This window comes from Protopterus annectens, chromosome 4.part0, assembly GCF_019279795.1.
Source record: "Protopterus annectens isolate FY-2018-M chromosome 4.part0, PAN1.0, whole genome shotgun sequence".
NCBI lineage: Eukaryota > Metazoa > Chordata > Ceratodontiformes > Protopteridae > Protopterus > Protopterus annectens.
In genome coordinates this window covers 736,956,846-736,979,436 of record NC_056733.1, presented here as the reverse complement: position 1 = coordinate 736,979,436, position 22,591 = coordinate 736,956,846, and the positions used below count along the sequence as shown (strand labels likewise).

Below are 22,591 nucleotides of genomic sequence, written 5' to 3'. Positions count from 1 at the left end.
AGTGCTGAGGTTCAAGTCTCTCGAGCTCGTAGCTTGATGGGATTTGGATTTTCTGAGGTGCAGCATGTCCATTAATTCCGGGTTGGACATGTCTTTATACGTCAGGCACAGATCGCCTCTGAGCAGGCGGTATGCCACTGAGTAGAGCTGGAGTTTCTTTAACCGGGCAGCATATGGCATCTGTTTGAGCCCTTTGATCCTCTTGGTGAGGTACCTTTGGGGTCTTTCCAGTTGCTGCAGGTGGCTGGTAAGGTACATCCCAAAAGGGGCATTGTACTCAATTATGGGCCTGATGAGGGATGAGTAAAGAGGCACGATGACCTCCCCTAATCTAGATGTGAATCCCTTCATTATTAGGTGGGCTATATAAAATGTTTTTCTAACCACTTTGGCCACGTGGTTGTCAAATGAGAGATTGCTATCAACTTGGGTCCCCAGGTCCCTAATTACTTCTTCTGTACTTAATGGATTACCACCTATGTGGTAATTTGTGGGCACTTTGTTTTTGCCAAAGGGGATGACTATACACTTTTTAGCGTTTAGCTTGAGGCCATGGCTCTGGCACCAGTTGTCTGTTTCTATGAGGCCCTTTTGGAGGATGCTTGTGTTGGCTGGAGAGTCGATTATGGCGCCCAGTTTGCAGTCATCTGCGAACTTGGTCAGCCACAGTCCTTCCGTGTTGGCCTGTACCTCAGAGAAATATATACCAAACAAGAGAGGTCCCAGGACTGAGCCTTGTGGGACGCCACTTGTAACTGGTTTGTAGTCTGACATGGCTCCAGCAATTCTAACCTTGTGGGTTCTGCCCTTGAGCCAGTTTGCAACCCATCTAGTGACATAGGGGTTTATATTTAAGCTGGTGAGCTATCTATAATGCCAGAGTGGGGTATTGTATCGAAGGCTTTTGCGAGGTCCAGATAGGCTGTGTGGACCACCTTCCCTTCATCAATGGCCTTGGTGACTGTTTCAAAGAAGTCAACCAGGTTTAAGAGGCAGGATCTGCCCTTAACAAAGCCGAACTTTGCTCTAGAATCCCTGTCTGAGGGAACTGGATTTTTAGCCGTGGAGGCCTTGACCCCTTTGGGACCCTGGGAAATAGTTTCTGGGTCAGCAGCAGGGTTTTTATAAAGAAATTTGTGAGAGTCAGGGATTCTGTAGTACCTGTCTGGCTTGACTGGAACAGGGGGTAAAGAATCTGGATTTAAACTGGATTCAGAGAACACATCGTCCACAATATCCAACACTGGCGGAATAGCAAGGGGCCTGTGCTGAGGCAATAAAAGAAAGTCTCTGAGCCTTTTCTTGGATTCTGAGTAATCCTGGCCCTCCCAATGGAAATGCTCCCTCATGGTATGTAAAGTTTCCCCAAAAGAGTAATCCTCAGAAGGAGAGGCTGAAGGAATTGATACTTCAGCATCAGAGTTCTCATAGGGGGGTAAAGAATATCCCTGGTCTGAAGAGGAATCAGAATATATTGAAACCTGGTCAGAGGAATCACAGTCTGTATCCTGCCTAGGCCTTTTATCAGGAGGGGGATGGGAACCCCTGATCAGAGTAATTAAGTCTTCGGCCATTTTGAGCAACTGCTTTTTAGGCATGGAGGCCTGTCCAGGTGAATACTGCACTTGCTTCTTTGTCTTTAATGTAGTTTTAGACTTAGCTGTAGATGCAATGGTAAGTTGTGAAGGTCTGAAAACACCCTCAGAAGCCGATACCTGCTCAGCGGCTCCGGACCCATCTGAAGGGTTAGTCTCCATAGGCCCAACACCTTGAGTATCCAGAGGCCTAGGCAACTCCACGAGGGAGTCGGTCGTGGCCTGCGGCTCTGAGGTAGCGGGTGTCAGAGGCTGTGAAAGCACCTCACTGAGAACCGGCGAACCGGCGACTGGCCTAGAAGAGGCTTTGTCGTCAGTTTTGGGCCTCGGATGCCTGTCCTTATCCTTATCTTTGCATTTTTTGTGAATTCTGGTAGTTGGCTGTTCCAATGGCATGTTATAATTAAACCTTCGGCCGAAGTAATGGCGAGCAAAATCAAACCGACGTTTAATAGTGTGTTTGTTAAATCTAGCACAAAATCGGCAACTAGTGTCGTGATCTGGGCCTAGGCATGGAATACAGTAAGAATGAAAATCCTTATGAGGTATTTGCTTCCCACAAGAAATACAATTATTAACTTTTACTGATATTGGTCCGAGGCAAGAAAAAATTTCCCCAATGGGATACTTAGCTTTATTGAAGACTTCGGCTCTGAAATTTGAAACAGATATCTCAGGAGTCGGCCGACTGGCACTTGCGAACTACTTTTGCTTTGGGCACCGCGCGGCAAGAAAGACTGGAGAAAATGGCATCGGCTACTTCTTATACACCCCTGACACACTGACGTCAGGGAGGAGGTGACAGCAACCGACGCCGGACCAAGACTTTGGAACTCTGGCCGACTGCGGGACCGCCTGACGGCAGGATAACCCAGGTATAATGACTGCAGCAGTGAAACACGATCAACATCAGACTTTCAAAGTGCTTTTTACTGCTGCTTCTTTTTAGAACAGCTAAACTGCATTTTTTTGTGAAGCCGGAATTGTACTACTTTGACTCGTCTCCCATTCCCCTTCAGAGCTAACATCCCTAGCTGTCAAAATGCTAAGGGTAATTTGAGCTGTTACCTACTGTGATTGACAGCTAACAGCAGCAGACTTGGCTCGTGTACTGTTTCCTTGTTCTTTCCTTTACTTTCTGTATGAGAAGGGGAAGGACCAGGGAGCTGTGACATCACACCATGGGTGGATTTTTAGGACAAACATGGTGATGTCAGTTTGGGGAAGCAAGTGGCCAGAAATCTACCTGTATTCAGTGGCCTTGATGACATCAGTGAATTGGAGACTGTAGCAAGGGTGGGATAAAACATTTTTGAAAGTGAAACCACCACAATACAGTAAGGTACAGTTCTATTGGAGAAAAACAGTCAATTTAAAACATTTTAAATGCTGTGTTATTTATTCATAGCAGGGACAATAAACAGGGAGAAAAGGACAGAGAAGTTGAGCATTTAATAATGCAATCCCATTGTTGTCCTTTAAATGAAAGCACTGCTGTATATATCTTAATTCAGACTTATTTCTGTTCTAACCATCTGATATGACCATCCTTTGACAGTAAGTTCTTCAGGCATTTGACTTTCCAGATCATTCCCATTAGCCATCAAAAACTCTATGCTTCTTTTGTGTGGATAATTGTGGTATAACCTGATTTATATATGTATTTATTTATTTTAAAGTGGTAGAGCAAAGATCAGAACTGACCAATTGCAGTCTTAGCCTAGGAAGAAAACACAATTAAGGTAATGTACAAGAAGTTAAAGCAGTATCCATCCGTGCATCCATGACCCGTTTTCCCATTTTGGCACATGGGGTTGGAGTGCCATTTTATCTCTGACAATCATCTAGAGCCAATGTTTACAAAGCAGGTGGCTAGCCTTGGCACTGTTATTCTTCTACATCATACGTACACACACACACACACACACACACACACACACACACTCTCAGAGCTATGACCCATTTTAGTGTGTCCAATCTACCTACTGCATGTCTTTGAAATGTGGGAGGAAACTGGAGCACCTAGAGAAAACCCATGCAAACATAAGGTGAACATGCAGACTCCACACAGAAGGTACCTGAGCTGAGAATCAAACCAAGGAACCTCTTTCTATGAAGTGACACTACCTACTTCACCACTGTGTTAGAACAGTAAATTACAAAATATTAAGATAAATAAGATATTAGCACCAGAGGTGAACAAGAACAAAATACAAAGAGAATACATTCCTATGTATATATATACAGAGCAAACAGGACACAGACAAGCATACAGGAATGATAAACACCTACAGTAGCACACTGAAGTGGTACATGAAGAGAGCATGAAGCTTAACTGAGCGATATGCTTAGGTGATCTGTCCAGATGGGTAGCAGCTGTATTTAGCTTGATTTAAACGTGTGTTTTAAGTATAAACAGGATGTGTATTTAAGACTGGGGCGGGGCATTTTTAGTGGCCAAGATAGTGACAGAGTGGTTAAAGGACAGTAGCCTGGAGTGGGATATTTGCAGCAAAGGACCATAATCATGTATACCTTGTTACTCAGGCAAGTATTGAAGACTCACAATATCTATTACATGTACTTAAATAAATACATAAATCAGTCAGTCTTTATGTCTTCATTAATTAAGCTTTGTATGTTAAACGCAATGGTGGACTGACCCACAGACCATTTTCATCAACAACCAGACCAAATACTCTGGTCATACTTCTGCAATTTCAGTAACATTATTTTTTAATTTCAGCAGCGTCCTGGGCAACAACTTCTTAAATATTCTTTGTAATGGCTTATGGTCACTTCCCACTACCACTTCATCCACATCCACACCCACAAAGATACGTACTCACAAAACGTGTCACTAAGGCTAGCAACTCTATCTTTACATGCCTTTTATAGGGTGTACTTTATGTGCTTGAAACACGAAAAACCCGAATCCAAACAGCGTGACACAAAGAGCGAACCGCGAATACGTCGAAAGTACTAAAGCGCAAAATTTAAAACCTTGAACCATCCTAGTCAGCCAACCCACCACCCGCAACACACTACATACCCAAACACAATAAAAAAAAAACACATACATACACTAGCCAAAACCCTACTTCTAACCCTAAATTAAAGCACCAAAACTCTGCTGCTAACCTTACACTAAATCCCACATACACAACTATCTATGCACTATCCTTAACCCCTCCCTAACCCTAAGGTCTGTAACTACCACACACTTCCCCTACGGAGCTATACCCAAACAGACTAAATATTCCACACACATGCACTTAACAAAACCCTACACTAAACCTTACATACATTACCTAGACAAAACCTTACAAACACTACCCACCTATCCACTTACCTTAACCCCCTCCCTAACCCTAAGGTCCATAACTATCGCAAACTTACCTTAAGGAGCTATACCGCAGACGGGCCAACTATGCGAATTCAATATTTCCACTTTCACGGTTTCGTTCATTCAACGTATTCGCGGTTCACTCTTTACGTGCCACACTATTTGGATTTGGGTTTTGCAGCTTTTGAGCGCATAAAGTAGACCCCCTTTTATATGTATATGTGATAGCCATTCACCTTTTTGGTCATGCATCTCCAAATTCAGTAACATTTACAATTTCAATAATGTCTTATGCAAAGATTTTCTAAATATTCTCTGCAATGTCTCCTGGTATTTGTAACAGTTCTTGAACTTCAAAATATCGTTCACCTCCTTCAGTGTTATTGCAGTCATTCATTTCTGTCTGTCATCTTCTTGTAATTTAACTAGTTTAATCACATTTAAAAAGATCACTGTGGGTGCTTGTGTCACTAACTGTTTAATTCAAGTCTCTTGCACCTAGTTCCAATATCACACTACATATTGTCCTGCTAATTTATTAAATAGTACACACATTTCTGAATATTTGGAATAACTTCATAAAATGGATTATCACTAGGAGGAATTTCACAAGGAGCTTGCATATTATCCTCTGGATCAGATCAAGGGATGGCTAGGGTGTGCTCTCAGGGATGTTTGTCAGGTGCCACAGAGAAATCATGATATTGTATTTGGCCTGAATTTCCTATTCCCAATTTTGATGACTTTTCTACTTGAGTTATAATAATAACTACTATCACTTGTGGACTGCATCCTTGCCCCACCAGGACTGTTATAGCATTAATGGAGGTGTAGGGGGTCCATTTCTTCACCACATCGCAATGTCATCACTTAAGAAATAGGATCTTCCATCAGACTTAAAAAGCAGGCCTTAGCTACTTCAGTCACTAAAGATTAGGTGATCTGGATAATGGCAGATATAGCTCAAAATGTCCTTTTACTGGTAAAATGCTTGAAGAGGTTACGTGTGCATGACTGGATTTGTATTTCAAGATCTAAGAGCCATTCCAGTCTGTTTTTTGGCCAAAACATAGAACAAATATGGCCTTCACCACAAGTTTTAGCTATCTTTTTTGATGAAAGATAAACCCTGTTATTTGATCCTGGTCCTTATCTCAATGCATAAATTGACAAGGATAATCATGTGATCATACTAGAATATTTTTAGCTGTTGAATACAGAAGATCAGATAGTAGTGTGTTTTGCAAAAAGGATGGACATGACTGTGGTTAGTACATATTTTAAGAAGGGGTAGGAGCATAGGGTGATGTACACGAGTGGAGGAAGATGCACACAGGTGGATTATATCCTATGCAGGAGGGCCAGTCTGAAGGAGACTGGAGACTGCAAAATGATGATAGGGGAAAGTGTAGTTAGGCAGCATGGGATGGTGGTCTGTAGGATGACACTGACGATCAAGAAGAGGAGGAGGAGATTGAGGGCAGTGCCAAGGATCAAATGACGAAAGTTGAAAGTGGATAACTGTAAGGTGGAGTTCAGGGAACAGTTAAGATAGACACTGGGTGGCAATGAAGAGTTACCAGATAGCTAGGCAGCACAGCAGAAGTGGTAAGGGAAACCACTAGAAAGGTGCCTGGTGTGACATCTGACAGAGGAAGAAGGTCAAGAAGATCTGGTGGTGGAATGAGGAAGTTCAGGAGAGTATACAGAGGAAGACATTGGCAAAGAAGAAGTGGGACTGTCAGAGAAATGAAGAAAGTAGACATGAGTATAAAGAGATGAGGTGTATGGCAAAGAGAGAGGTGGCAAAGGCTAAAGATAAGCTGTATGGCAAGTTGTATGAAAGGTTGGACACTAAGGAGGGAGAAAAGAACCTGTACTGATTGGCTAGATAGAGGGACAGAGCTGGGAAAGATGTGCAGCAGGTTAGGGTGATATAGGATAATGAGGGAAACATACTCACACGTGAGAATAGTATGTTGAGCAAATGGAAACAGTACTTAGACAGGGTGATGAATGAAGGAATGGGACACAGAGAGAGAAGGTTGGATGATGTGGGGATAGTGAATCAAGAAGTGCAACAGATTAGCAAGGAGGAAGTAGGGACAGCTATGAAGAGGATGAAGAATGGAAAGGCTGTTGGTCCAGATGAAATACCTGTGGAAGCACAGAAGTGTTTAGGAGAGATGGCAGCGTGGTTTTTAACCAGATTGTTTAACTAAACCTTGGAAAGTAAAAGGATGCCTGAGGAGTGGAGAAGTGGTGTATTGGTACCGATTTTTAAAAAATAAGGGTGACGTGCAGAGCTGTCATAACTACAGAGGGATAATATTTATCAGCAACAACATGAAGTTATGGCAAAGAGTAGTGGAAGCTAGGTGATGATTAGTGAGCAGCAGTACAGTTTCATGCCAGGAAAGAGCACTACAGATGTGATGCTTGCTCTGTGGGTGTTGATGGAGACGTATACAGAAGGTCAGAAGGAGCTGCATTGTCTCTTTATGGACTTAGATAAAACAAATGACAGGGTGCCTAGAGAGGAGTTGTGATATTATATGAGGAAGTCGGGAGTGGCAGAGAAGTATGTTAGTGATACAGGATATGTACAAGGGCAGTGTGACAGTGGTGAGGTCTGCAGTAGGAGTGACGGATGTGTTCAAGGTAGAGGTGGGATTACATCAAGAATCAGCTCTGAGCCCTTTCTTATTTGCAATGGTGATGGACAGGTTGACAGACGAAATCAGACAGGAGTCCCAATGGACCATGAGGTTTCCGGATGACATTGTGATTTGTACTGAGAGTAGGGAACAGGTTGAAGAGACCCTGGAGAGGTGGAGGTATGCTCTAGCGAGGAGAGGAATGAAGGTCAGAAAGGCTATGACAGAATACATGTGTGTGAATGAGAGGGAGGACAGAGGAATGGTGAGGATGCAGGGATTGAGCTGGCAAAGGTGAATGAGTTTAAATACTTGAGATCAACAGTTCAGAGTAATGGTGAGTGTGGAAGCAAGGTGAAGAAGAAACTGCAGGTAGGGTGGAGTGAGTGGACAAGAGTGTCAGGAGTAATTTGTGACAGACAGGTACCAGTAAGAGTGAAAGGGAAGGTTTACAAGATGGTAGTGAGACCAGCTATGTTATAGGGGTTGGATATGGTGGCACTAAAGAAAAGACAGAAGTCAGAGCTGGAGGTGGCAGAGTTAAAGATGTTAAGATTTGCACTGGGTGTAACGAGGATGGACAGAATTAGAAATGAGTAAATCAGAGGGTCAGCTCAGGTTGGACGGTTTGGAAACAAAGCCAGAGAGGCGAGATTGCCTTGGTTTGGACATGTGCTGAGAGGGATGCTGAGTATATTGGGAGAAGGATGCTAAGGATGGAGCTGCCAGGTAACAGGAAAAGAGGAAGGCCTAAGATAAGGTTTATGGATGTGGTGAGAGAGGACATGCAGGTGGTTGGTGTGACAGAGCACGATGCAGAGGACAGGAAGTTCTGGTGTAGTGACCCCTAATGGGAGTAGCGGAAAGGAAAGAAAGAAAAAGAAGATGCTTGTGGCATCACAAGTGTTGCCTTGGACTGGTTTGCCTCTGATTTATTATGGGGGGGGGGGTTAATTTCCCTCTGCCACACACTCTGAACTTTGGGGTACCACAAGGTTCAAGCTAGGGTACATCCTCCTATCTGCAGACACTGTATGAGGGAGAGGTTTACAATATCTTCATTACACTGCGATTTCACTGTAACATTTCCTCTTAGCCATAAACCAGCTACCTGCAGACTTGGAACGCATTCATAAACACATTTTCAATAACCAGTCTGAACTCTAACAACAAACGAACTCCACACAACAGCTGTGTCACCACAGCTAGCTATACATGTACACATCACTGTCCAAAATTCACTTGCTTCAGAGTTATGCCCCCAATTTCATTTGAATGATGATAAAATGGGATGCGTGCTGAAGTGTGAACTTTATGAGCTCACCCTTAAGGACCAAGTGTTTGCTGTTGTAAAATCTTCTTACTTCCATCTGAGCAGTAATACCTTTATCACTGATCTTATTCTACCTGAAGGTCTGTACTTTTTTAATTTCTACAAGTGTTTTGGGTTCCTAATTCCATAACGGGAATGGACCCCACTCCAAAGTCAAAGTATGATTAAAGTTAATGAAATTCGTATTGTTTCAATCGTTGATGCTGGTCAGAATTGCTCTTCGCAGCACCTGCAATGTGCCCAGTAATGATGCCTGCAAGTCATACAGAGTTACATGTATTGGTAAAATAATTTAAATATGACTGTAGATTCTTTTTTATAAGACCCATTGCTCCTACTGCTATTGGAACTGTCTAGGTAACTTTTTTCCGTATTGCTTTTGCTTCTGCCTGCAAATCCTGATATTTTATGACTTTGTGGCTCTCTCTATGCATGACACTGTAGTCACTGGGTGTGGCAATTTCAATAATCGATGCTACTTTTGCCTTCTTTTCATGGACCACTACATCTGGTTTTCTAGCATCTATCTTTTGAACTGTTGGTAATGGGTGAGCCCATGTAATGTAGACTTCATCATTTTCTATGATGCTTTGAGGCTCAAGTTTCCAGTATTTTTCAGCCACTTCAGTACCATAATGTTTGCACAATCCCCAGTGCAACAGTCTTGCCACATAATTATGCCTCTCACTATACAGTTCTTCTGCCATTAGTATGTCACAACCAGCAACAAGGTGTGCGACTGTTTCCAATTCCGTTTTACAAAACCTACATTTGTCTGTTTCCTCCACGTATTCAATGTACTTTGTAAACCATGTACATAGCCCACTGTCTTGTGCTGACAATATTAACCGTTCATCTTTTGGCTTGAATTCACCTCTCCTTAACCATTCCTACGTTCGATCCTGATCAACATGAGGTTCTTCCAGAAGTTTTCTATACTTGCACCTCTATTTATGTATTTTCCACATTTCTTGCCTTCTCATCTGGTCGTTCACCTTGTGTTCTTTCTTTTGTTTTTTTACCACACTCAGTTGCTGCTTGATTTTTATCTACTTGTGGTTTAATTTCCATTCCTGCTTGATGCCGATATGCTTCTGCTAGACTAAGCAGGGGAGTCATTTTAGATTTATTCTCCTCATGTTTCAAAACTTTCACTACATTTGGGTCTTGTGAGGTCAGCAGATATGTGTGGAGTCCCATGATTGCAGATGTATGCATTTAATCAACTTCAAGCAAGCCCATCCCTCCTCAGGAATGAGGAATATATAATCTTGGTATGCACTAATTTTATAAGTCATTTGGTGAGCATGAAGCATCCTTCTTTTTTCCAATCTAATCTATCCAACACCTTTTGGGGCCAGTCTGTCACTCCAAAACTGTAAGTTAGGAAAGGAAGAGCAAACTGGTCTATAGCTTGGATTTTGTTCTTAGATGTCAACACTGTTTTCATGATCAATTTAAAGTCTTCTAAGGTATTCCTAACTAAATTATTGATCCTTCATCAATTCCCAAATATTTATACACTTCTTGCTCAAGTTCTTTTACATCACATTCACTTCCCAAACTGATGTTTTCTTGGTACTGCAGCTTTCCTGCTTTAAAGGCTGCTTTTCCACATCAAGACCAAATTACCTTCTTATATCATCTGAAAACGTTTGGGCAACTTGCACTTGTGCTTTCAGTTCGTCATCTGATGAGCTATATAGTTTTAAATCGACAAAGAGAAGATGAGAAGTCTTTACATTTTGCTGTTTTCCAGGAGCCAAATTATAGCTGTGGCCTAAGCTGTCAAGTAGACAGCTTAATGGGTAAGGGCAAGGCAGAAAGGCAGCGGTGACAGTCACCTTGGAATATCCCCCTTTGAATTTTTATCCCTGGAATAATAATTTGTCCTTTATCATGGCTTAATTGCAAAGTGGTCTGCCTCTATTTCATGGTCACTGTAATGTACGCGATCAGTGTAGGGTGTATCTTATAAATTTTTAACGACTCTTTTATCCATAAATGTGGGATACTGTCAAATGCTTTTTTGTAGTCAATCCAAGCCATTAACATTAAGATTAACAGCATCTTATACTCTCTTACGCTCCATGTTTTTTCTCTCCGCACAACTCACCACCTCAGATGCTCTTTTTAACCTACCTCTGTCCAATAGTTCCCACTACTGATATCCCCAAGTCCCTCTTCCTCATATTTTCTCAACTAATATCTCCCTCTTCAAATTTCCCCATCCACAACCTTTCAACTACTATGCAACTATCCCCACCACTAACTATCCAATAACCCTCCCTGTTAGTTCACTCTACACCCCATCTTCATTTCCCCTCACCTTTAATAAACTTTCCTGCATATCACCTATAATCCACACACCTAAACATTACTCACTCATAGTCCCTTCATTACAACACACACTAAGCATTCCCTACTTTAGAAAGCAAATATCTAAACAACCCCTTCCATGATCAACACTCAAACAAACAAACAAAATAAATTAAAACATAAACGGCTTCTCCTAAAGACCTCCATCCTCTCTACTCTGAAAACAAAGCTATTTACCCCAACCCTGGTCCAGCTTATCACCCCTTCAGTGTAACAGCATCAGCAAGTACAACCTGCAATATATGTACCGCATACAGAAGAGATCCCAGTGGTCTCCTCCTCGGTCACCTAAATCTCTGAAGTATCCATAACAAAACCAATAAAGTCCATGCCTGGTTAGACCAGCACTCACCAGATATAATGGTGGCAGATAAAACCTAGTTAAATCTTGACAAAGGGTGAAGAAATCCTTCCTTCAGGCTACAACATGATTAGCTTTGATGGATTAAAAAATGGTAGGTGAAGTTGTATTACAAGAGTACACTACAACTATCCTTCTCCTTCCATTAGTCTCCCCAAAAATTAATTAAGCTGAGATCATCATATCTCAAATCAAACTCAGTGAGAATAAAAGCCTAATCATAAGTGTATCTACATACAACCTGGATGCAAAATCTCCACTCTAGATGAATTTCTCAAATGAATGGCAACGTGAGACAATTATGGGAGATGCAAGCAGAGCAGCTGCTTTTCCTCAGATCCCATAATCACTACACATACAAGGTGCACACACACAAAAGAAAAAAAATCAAAGATTGGATCCTGTCCTCATCCCTCAATAAGAAAGCATTCAGTGGTACCCTCCACAGTACTTTAAGTGACCATCTCCCCATATTTGCAATTTGGCACCGAAACACACATCACATTGACTTACTAAAACAAGTCCAAATTCAATACAGAACAACTCAATAATGTCATCAAACATATAACTGGAAAGCTCTCAAAAACTCTCCCCTTTAGATGAAGCAGTCTCAAAGTTAAATTAAGTCTTCATAAACATTCTAAACGATCAAACCCCTCTTAGAACAAAAAGAGTAAAGTCCAATACTGCACCCTGGCTATCCAAGGAAGCTAAAGAACTTATGGCTTGTTTTTACCAGGCTGAGGAGTGGTGATTCATGACTGTGACATAGCAGAAATTCCCTGAGGCTTCAACGGAAGAATAAGTTTTTTTTTTTTTTTTTACATTTATTTCATTGAAATGCACTTTTTAACGCTTATGGTTGTGCTATACAGCTAATCTACATTTTGCACTGTTATAAAGCTTTTTTTCTGTTTCACTGCATTTTTGTACTGTTTTATACTGTTTTAACTGTATTTTCATTGCTAGATAGTGTTTCAATACTGTAATTGCATTTTTACTGAATTTCTTAACTGTAAACTGCTTTTTTATACTGAGAGCTGTATTTTCTATTTGTGAGTGCTCTATCTGTGCTTTTCTGTGCATTTTCTGTAAGGTTTCTGTGTTCTAGTCAGGTACCATAGTCTGGATAGAGGCCTGCTGTATCCAGGCCTGGTTGTCTTGTTTGTTGAGTTTCCTGTGTTTCTGGCAGCCATCTTATGTTGGTAGGGGCTTGTCCTCTGTGTTAGTGAGAGCAACAGGGATGTCTGGCCTTCTCTAGCATGAGCGATTGGTTGAAAGTGCATAGGCTGGCAGGATTAGGTAGTAATTCGAGCATCTAGATTCTTCCATCTTTTCTGGTATATAAACCCTGTGTTTGCAGGGTCTTGCACTTGTCTGCTCATTGTGCACTGCCGCTGTGCGGTTTTAAGCCATTGCGAGGTATCTCAGTTGCAATTTTTCCCTTACCAGCACTCCTGTGCAAATGATGCCCTCCCTTGCAACTACTGAGTTGATATTAGCCAGCCCTACTCACACCTACAGGTACTCTATTATGATAGTAACCACTCTACCATCCTTGACCTCTTTTCCATAGATTCTGACAACCATGGATGGACAACTTCCTGTGGTTTCTCCTGCTAGTCTGGTTGATATGGGCATCCTGAGACAATGTAGTAACTACCTCATCTACACGGACAACCCTCTTCTTCTACCAACTAGGAACACAAAATGTGAGAGATGCAATTACATTAACAACCTAGAATCCTTGCTGTCTCAATCACACCCCAGTACATCTGGCAAGAGAAGGTTGTCTGCACAAACACCACACCTCTAACACCACCCACACCTGTACAGTACATTCCTACATATGTGGAGGTTCTCAATAAAAACACACCTAAACAAAAGAGACCTCCAAGGCAAAAGCACACAAGCACATCACAACCCACCGCACCAAGCACCACACATAGTACACATGCTTGCGACTTACAGCCTCTAAAGCCCAGCCACAAACCCAACATACTGGTCATAGCAGATTCTATCGTGAGACACAGAGATGTGCCCCTCACCAGGCTAGACAAGGGGAAAGTCATGGTAAGTTGCTTGTCAGGTGTTAAAATCTGCCATATCATTCATACACTCGAGTCTCTCAACAACAGGTACTGTTATGACTCTGTCATAGTCCATGTTGGTGTGAATAACTTGAGACATACCTCTCTGGACTATATGAAGACAGACATGATTGAGCTTGCTGAATAAGTGTCCCAGGCAGGTATGTCCCTAGCCTTACGCAGCATCCTACTATCTCCCAGAATGATGCCTCAATACAAACAGAAAATGACTGACTTTAACAATTGGCTTAGTTTCTGGTGTCATTCCAAGGGGATCCAGTACCTAACAGCCTGGGAGGACATGACTGACAGACCAAGATGCTTTGCCAGAGATGGCCTTCATCTGTCTCCACTGGGCTTCAGGCTTCTGGCAAAGGCTCATGCCTCCCCCATAGTACCTTTTTTAGGCTAAGTCATGAGAACAAAATTACCAATGTGAAAAATTATTGTAAACGAAATTTAAAGGTTATGCTGCTAAACGCTAGGTCTCTTAACATGAAACTGCACTCACTGCAAGCATTCTTCACCCTGGAAGATGCTGACATTTGTGCAGTCACTGAAACCTGGTTTAAAGCTGCAGAAAGCATCCCAGCCTTACCACGTCACTTGTCCTACCATACTTTCAGACCCCAAATGGAGGGCTACATAGCCAAAGGAGGTGAAGTTTATTCATCAAAGGCATACACACCTCCAGGCTGGTCACACAGTATGACAGACAGGAGACATTTCAGGTACAGTTAACTGTCGACAAAACACCTATTCAAATCATAGCTAGCTACAGACCCCCAACCATAACTCAGAAGGCCCACTCTACCTATCTGGACTTACTTGAATCCATCAAGATTCAACCCTGTACACTGATCCTGGGAGACTTTAACTACCCAACCACACAGTGGAAGACCTATTCTAGCTCAAACATAAATGCCCAGAGATTTCTCGACTTCGTCAATGCCAATGCATTGGATCAGCTTGTCGACACCCCCACAAGAGGTGAAAATATCCTGGACCTGGTACTAACCAACATGAGTAGCCACTGTAGCACCCCTACAGTTTTCATCCTCCTTTTTTAAGATCCGACCCTAAAGTTATCACTTTCGAAGTCACCATTTCCCTTGACCCCCTCCCCCTTTGCCATGGTCGAGTAAAAAAAACTTTTCCAAAGTCAACTACAACTTCCTGAGAGCAGGTATAAGCAGCTTCACAGCCACCATCCCTTCAGTTGGAACAAGCACTAATGTCCAAGCCTACACCAAAAAACTATATGAGCACCTATATAGCTGCATGGACTCAGCAATACCTGACAGGACCAAATTATCTTCCTTAAGGAAGAGTAAACCTGTTTGGTGGACAGCAACAATAAACGGACTCTATAATAAAAGGAACAAATTGCTGTCCAGGACCAACAAGGAGCAGGTGCCAAGTTGGAAGCAAGCTCTCCTTTGTCTGAACAAGCAAATAAGGTCACTGGTGAAATCCTCTAAGGCTAACCGAGTCCAAATTGGCCACATCCACTAAGGACAATCACAAGGCCTTCTTCACATATGTCTGCACTCTCAAAGGTAACTCCAAAATCTGCTCTGAATTGGTGGTCAAGAATGCCACATACACAAACGCCACAGATATAGCCAACCTGCTGACAGACAGGTTCAGTGAAAACTTCACCCCCTGTCCCCCCATTGGTAAACCAGGACATCCCCAGAACCTGCACCCCTCCTCTCATCACCAGGGCAGGTCTTTAATAACCTCTCAAAGGCAACAAAATACAGTCTCCATGGGATCCTATAACATCTCTGGCTGTATCCTACATGAACTCAGGCATGAGCTCTCAGCTCCATTATCCACCCTATTCAACCAAAGCCTGTGCACCGGCTTCATCCCTGGTGAATGGAGGACAGCCACTGTCATCCCGCTACACATAGGTGGAGCATCCACTGGCCCAGGCAATTACAGACCCATCAGCCTAACTAGCCTGATCTGCAAGGCCATGGAATGCATTATCATGGACCTTATAAACAAAGACATTAGTAACCTCCAAAGGCTTGATCACACAGAGTTTGGTTTTGTCAAAGGGAGATCATGCCTGTTAAATTTGGTTGCTTTCTTCGAAACAGTCACCAAAGCCATGGATGAGGAGAAGACAGTGCACACTGCCTACCTTGACCGAGCCAAAGCCTTATACACTATTCCTCACTCAGGCATAATAGATAAACTCTCCCAGCTAGGCGTCAACCCGTGTGTCACCAAATGGGTAGCTAACTGGTTCGCTGATAGAACCCACTCAGTCAAAATAGGGAAAACCACCTCTAGTAGTAGACCTGTAACAAGCGGTGTACCCCAAGGATCGGTCTTGGGGCCTCTACTTTCTGAGGTGCAAGCCAAAACGAGTGCTCTGTGGCTGACCAAGTTTGCAAATGACTGCAAGCTGGACACTGTCATAAATTCCCCTAGTGATGTGAACATCCTCCAGGAGGGCCTTACCCAAACTGACTGGTGGCAGAAGCATGGCCTCAAACTGAATGCCAAGACATGCAACATTATCCCCTTTGGGGAAAATGGCATCCCCATTAATTATCACATTAATAACAGTGTACTAAGAATGCAATCAGTCATGAGGGACTTGGGCACCCAGGTTGATAGCAACCTGACTCGACTACCACGTTGCCTCCATTGTACGGAAGGCTTTCTACGTGGCCCACCTCATAAGTAAGGATATTTCATCCAGGAACAAGGAGGTCATAACATCCCTGTACTCCTCCCTTATCAGACCCATTATCGAGTACAATGCCCTCTTCAGCATGTACCTTGCCAAGTACATGCAGCAGCTGGAGAGACCACAGAGGTTCCTGACCAGGAAAATCCAGGGTCTCAAACACCTATCCTATACAGATAGGCTAAAAGCCCTGTCCCTCTACTCAGTTTCATACAGACTGCTCAGAGGTGACCTGTGTCTGGCATACAAGGCCATCTCAGACTCAGCCTTGATGGAACTGCTGCACTTCTGTAAGTCAAACTCCATTAGCGCAACCTGCATGCAAGGCTTCAGCCTGGTCTGTGGCATTAGTACAACTTGCTGGCAGGATAGATTTGTGTCCCAAAGACTCCCCCATCTGTGGAACAGACTCCCTCTCCATGTCAAGCAGAGTACCTCACTAGCCCTCTTTAAGAGGAACCTGGACGACTGGATGGGAAGTAGAAAATATACCTCTGGGATCCCACCTGTGTCCCTGCTGGACAGGGAAAACAAAGTGCTGACTTTGTGGGAACATGGGTGAAATTCTTGGCTAGGCTTATAAGGGCCTCCAGGCCAATAGCCTAGTATTGTCCTATGAACGTATGAACCTATGAGGGAAAAAGATAATTCTTGGATAGTCTGACTATATAATAGGACTGTTACTAACCTATAAAACTAAAAATACACTAAAACAACAAACTAAAATAAAAATCAAATTAGGGGGACAAAACTACTACGCATCTCTTCAAGATACCCACAGCAAAACTCCACAACTTTCTAGTTGACCATAAACAAACTGTTAACCCTGGACAACCTACTCAACCCACTCCACACTCAACTAACCCAAAGGAAAGTACTGTCACACAATTCAATAGGTACTTTATTCAAAAATGTTAATTACTTAATACAGAAAATTGATAATCTCTCCTTCTCACAGATGCTCAAATCAGAACAAAGTAAAAACTGCTTCTCCTTCCAGACAAGCTACACTTCAACAATAAAAAAGCACCTCTTTCATTTAAAACCCACTACCCTTGTCCTCAATAATCTACTCTCAGACTCCCCGAAAATGGCAGCTGATGTTCTGACTTATCCAGTCTCATTACACAAATATCCATCAACTAAAACTACACTCGGGCATACTGCTCAACCTCTTACAGCAAGAAATGTGGACAAAGCCATAATAAAAGTGGGACAAAGGCCCAAAAATAGAGACGATTTTTAAATATTGCTCTTGCAAACTGAGAAAGTTGATAGAACAACTTTTGCATTAGCATGACTTTCTGAAGGTTATGAAGTCTGAAACTCAAATGTCTGTCATTATTTTCTAACATCAGTCTTTAATGATTTGTCACTAATTTACCAAAAAAAAATTTTTATGAAAAACAGACCAAAATATGAGGCCAAAATCTGGACATACTGTGAAAATCTGTACAGCTGAGAGGTATGACTCTAGGTATTTGGAAAAAAAATCTCACATCATACTTCTGCATAAGGGATGTAAATCTGCTGAATTATCTAACCACAGACCCTTTGCCATTCTTGCTCCCATATCAAAAATCCTTAACCATCTCTTAAACAAAAACCTACTCCTACCTTACCAACATGGTTTCTGCCTCAACCAGTGTCACAACGGTCACACTAAGCTACATCACACTAAGCTACTACAGTAAATTCCAACAGAAATGAAGACAAACTTGTTTACTGTCTCTTCTTGGATTTATTGAAAGCCTTTGACACTGTTCCTCACTCTAAACTAATTTACAAACTTCTTCTGATCTCAGTGAAATCATCCCCTCACTTTGTTCCCAGTTAAATAAGCAGCTGTTGACCCATCTGTCAAATGGAAACCCTCCCACTCTGCATTCCAACCTGTACCAGTAGGTGTGCCACAGGGGTCAAACCCTGGTCCCCTTTTGTTCAACATCTTTACCATTAACTTATATACTACTACCAAACAAGTCTATGTAGTCCAGTATGACAATGAATCTGCCTTGATCAACTCAGCTGTCTCTCTGTTTCAACTGCAGCATCTCACTCACAAATTATTTTCCTCTATAGAAGCCTGGCTAAGAAATTCTCAATTTCTGTTCAACTCTAGCAAAATTAAATCAATTTTCTTCACCTCAAAAAACTTTACAGATCACTTACCCTGCTTTGCAATTAAATAACCTAATAATACCAAAAACTGAATCGGTACCTCACATTAAACTGCCCAGAGTAATAACAGACAACCAGCTAAATTCTGATCAACATGTACAACATGCAATTAAAAAAAAATCAGCAAAAGCTAGGCTACCTATCTGCTCCTGTCCCTTCTTTATGCTTCGCCAACTCATCAGTCTTCAAACAGACCAGAAAACAAGCTGAACAACTCTACCGTAAGTTTGCAACTAACCTACCATTCAAATCGCACAACTGTTTCACACTCAAAAACCTCAGCTGGTTACTCAACCGTCATACGCTCAGCAACTGACAACTCATTACTTTTTTTTTTTATATAAACCTTCAAACTGCCCTGCTCTTTCTAAAGTTATTCAACAATACTCTCAAACCAGACCCCCTCTTTTTGACATTTACAATTTCATATGTTTGGAGATTTTCTTCCTGCGTCTCCACTGAAAAGGGTCACTAGCCCATTCAGACAAGACTGGTAAACAAAATCGATAACTAAATAAAAAAAATCAATATTTTCATGGGCCAATGAGTGCTACTGCCACAAGCTTGGAATTGCCAGGCCCATGTCATTTGTCACAGCTATTTTAGTACTTCCCATACATCTTTTTGTTTGGTGGTGGTCTGCTGACTAGAATCTATGTTCTCTTCCACTCCTGACATCAGATGCTCATTGCTATCCTCCCCCACCCATCTCTTCCAGAATCCAAGCTGCCACTCAAATGTGGGTTGTCTGGATTATATTCAAGGCCTCATCCATCTGCACCAGAGCAACAGGCCATGTTTTCTTACCCACTCAACTTGTTCACACCTAAAGCTCCATTCACACTACATTTAGCTTTATGCCTGTAGCACTGGTTGTGTGGGCTCCCTAATTTCACTGATGTCCACAGTTTTCTGAAGGTAGACCACACACACTGTTACTGTTACAATGTAGATTAGTGATGGTACTGAATGCCAAGATTAAGCAGCCTGAATAAGAGAAATTGATTTAAATTAAGCAAATAATACAAAATCTATTTTATTTAATTTAAAAAGTTTACTCATATTTAAATGTTACTCTGATTCACAGTTCTAGGTAGCTGTTATCCAGCCTGCCAGATCTCAAAAGTGTAGCACCTGGTTTACTGACAGCTGTGAGGTCTGAATGAGTTAAACAGTTTTAGAATAATTAAATTCACCAAAACTACATGGGTAAAGCATTACTATGGTTTTAGCATTTCAAATGGTTACCAATAGCAACTCCACAGACATAACATAATTTATCTGAAGAACCACAGTGCCTCCTCAAATACGAAGTAGTCTGTGGTCTTTGATACAGTCTCCTATTTCCCACCAGTTTGCAAAACAGCAGTGTCTGATAAGTATACTGACTCTGGTAAATGCATCTGGGAGTTACTTACTGAATAACTGCATGGCCGCATTCCTCATGGACCAGCAGGGAGAGGTCAGTGCTTTCAAAGCAAGGATCATCAAAGCAGGAGCATACTGGAGCACGGCCATGCCCAGTTCTGAACTACGGACCAATGTCTGGAGGATATGCACTGCAGAAACCTGGAAAGGGGTTACAGAAACAAAAGACAAAATAAGACGATTAAAAAAGGGAGAAAACAATAATCACATTTTTTATCTTTCTTTGTCTTTCGATGACTTCTCTACTATGACTGGATCTCATCTGTCATTCCAAATTACCATCTTATTTTACCCCCTCCATTACTACACCCAGACCATAACATGTAACTCAATGGGCAGGGTTTACCCCATTCAAGAGAAGGACCACACATGTCTATCAAGACTGGGTGTTGCATGTGTGTCTGGGAGAAAGGTATGGGGAGGAGGTTGGCAGCCAGACCACTACAAAGATGACATGTGATGGACATTCCCCACTCTCACTCAGATGCACAGCATGCGGTTAGCCCCATACATTTAGCCAAGAATTGCTTCAGTGAACACAAGTTATCCAGGACTGAGTCAACAAAGAGAAATTTTTTCTGAAGTTGCTGCATTCCTTACACCAAACTTCAGTGACCTATGACATTGCTATATTTAAGGGGTGTGTGTGGGATGCCTCTCTCCTATTATGTAAGTATACACTTCATTTACTTGCAGTCCAAATGGGTTGTTTCCCCTTTTCGGTGGGAGCCTGAGAAGATTAGCTCCACAAATTACAATAAGACAATTACAATGTCAATTCTTATGTGTAGGTCTCATACAGAAGAACAGATTTGTATCATGGTAGTTTTTTTATTTAATTAGATTTGTTAGTTTTTGTGTGATAAAAATAGTAAAACAAATCCCAAATGCTTTAGAATTAGAAAGCTGTTTACAGGAAAGCAGTAAACCAAACTATTTCTGGCTCAGCAAGTTCACAAATGACTGTAAACTGGGATTCCTCACAAGACACATACATCTTGCAAGTGGGTTTAATGCAGACAAATGACTGGTGCCAAAGCCATGGCCTAAAACTCAATGCAAAAAAAATGCATTATAACACCCTTTGATAAACTGTCAACCCAAGTTAATTATTCCATCGATAAAATGTTTCTAAGAGTCGATCCAGTAGTAAAGCATCTGGGAACACATGCAGACAGCAATCTAACCTTTGACTAACATAGCTAAGGTAAGACGAAAATCACTGTGTCACCCAACTTATAGGTAAGGGTATGGCATCCAGGTCCAAGGAAGTCACAGTACCACACTACTCAGCCCTTATCACATGTGTCATTGAATACAGTGCCCCCTTTGGTGTGTATCTAACCAGACACTCAACAGTTGGAATGCCCACAAAGGATTCTTACTAGGTGAATTCAGGGCATGAATACCCTGTCCTCCATGGATCACCTAAAGGCTCTGTCTCTGTATACTGTCTCCTACAGGCTCCTAAGAGGGGCTCTTTACCTGGCTAACCAGACTTCTTCATACCCCACCCTGATGGATCTGCTGCACATGCAAAAATCAAACAGCACCAGAAACACTCCATCCAGGGATCTGAACTTCACTTGTGACAAACAGAATATGCTGGAGAGGCAGATATGTGTCCCAAAGGATCCCCACCCTATGGAATAGGCTCCACATCCATGTAAAACAGAGTTCATCTCTGACCCCATTCAAAATGAACCTTGACAACAGATACCCCCCCACCTGCCTCCCAATGTCCTTTACGGACAGAGGCTGTCAATAAGAAAAGTGTTCTCGTAACTAACATCCCCCTACAAATCCTTAGCTACCTGCCTACTAACAAACCCCTCCATATGATGGTACTTGGGACCCAAATGGCTTGTAAGGGCCCTAGTGGCCATGAACTTATGAGTCATACGAGGATTGGGAAACAATAACAAGGTGTAAACAGATACAGGAAAGATGAATTAGTGGGTAGAAGAAAAGTTTATAATAACTGAGTTAGGTCTGATAAGTTGACTTGTACTGTATACTAAACTGAAGGTATAGTAAGAGAGTGAAATATATTTTACTGTGGAAATAATTAGGATGGGAAGGCACAAGAACAAGACCATTTGATTTTGCATAATTCCTTAGTAGATGGGATTTTTTTTTGAAGTTAGGATCAAGTCTAATTTCACCTGGGACTGAGTTCCATTATTTTGCTACATAAATGGTAAACATCAAGTCCCCATGACCAACTATGAATATTTGTTTTGATTTACTGATCAGAGTTTTCTTAGCAGATTACATTGGTTAACTGCATTATTTATAGATGGACATCTATCTGTACAATTTAGGGATCGAAATGAGTCATTTTGTAGCTAAAGCCAGTCTAATTTCTGCAGTGTAGTGCAATGCTGAGTTCTGTTTTTGGAAAGCTACACTAAATCTGGCTATTTTATTACGTTTGTTGTAGTTTAAGTATGTTACTAGACCATTTGCCAGAACAGTGGGAACACAAAGAATGTTTGGTAGTAGCAGAGA

The 22,591-nt window shown here is 41.9% G+C and overlaps 1 protein-coding gene across 1 annotated transcript in view; it reads right to left on the bottom strand.

Moving 5' to 3' along the window:
* LOC122799562 (thyroid adenoma-associated protein homolog) overlaps positions 1-22,591 on the bottom strand; it is a 672,025-nt gene that overhangs the window by 223,623 nt on the left and 425,811 nt on the right. Inside the window, exon 21 of the mRNA XM_044068695.1 lies at positions 20,071-20,221. Coding sequence (XP_043924630.1) covers positions 20,071-20,221 — 151 coding nt within the window. The remainder of the gene's footprint in view (positions 1-20,070; positions 20,222-22,591) is intronic.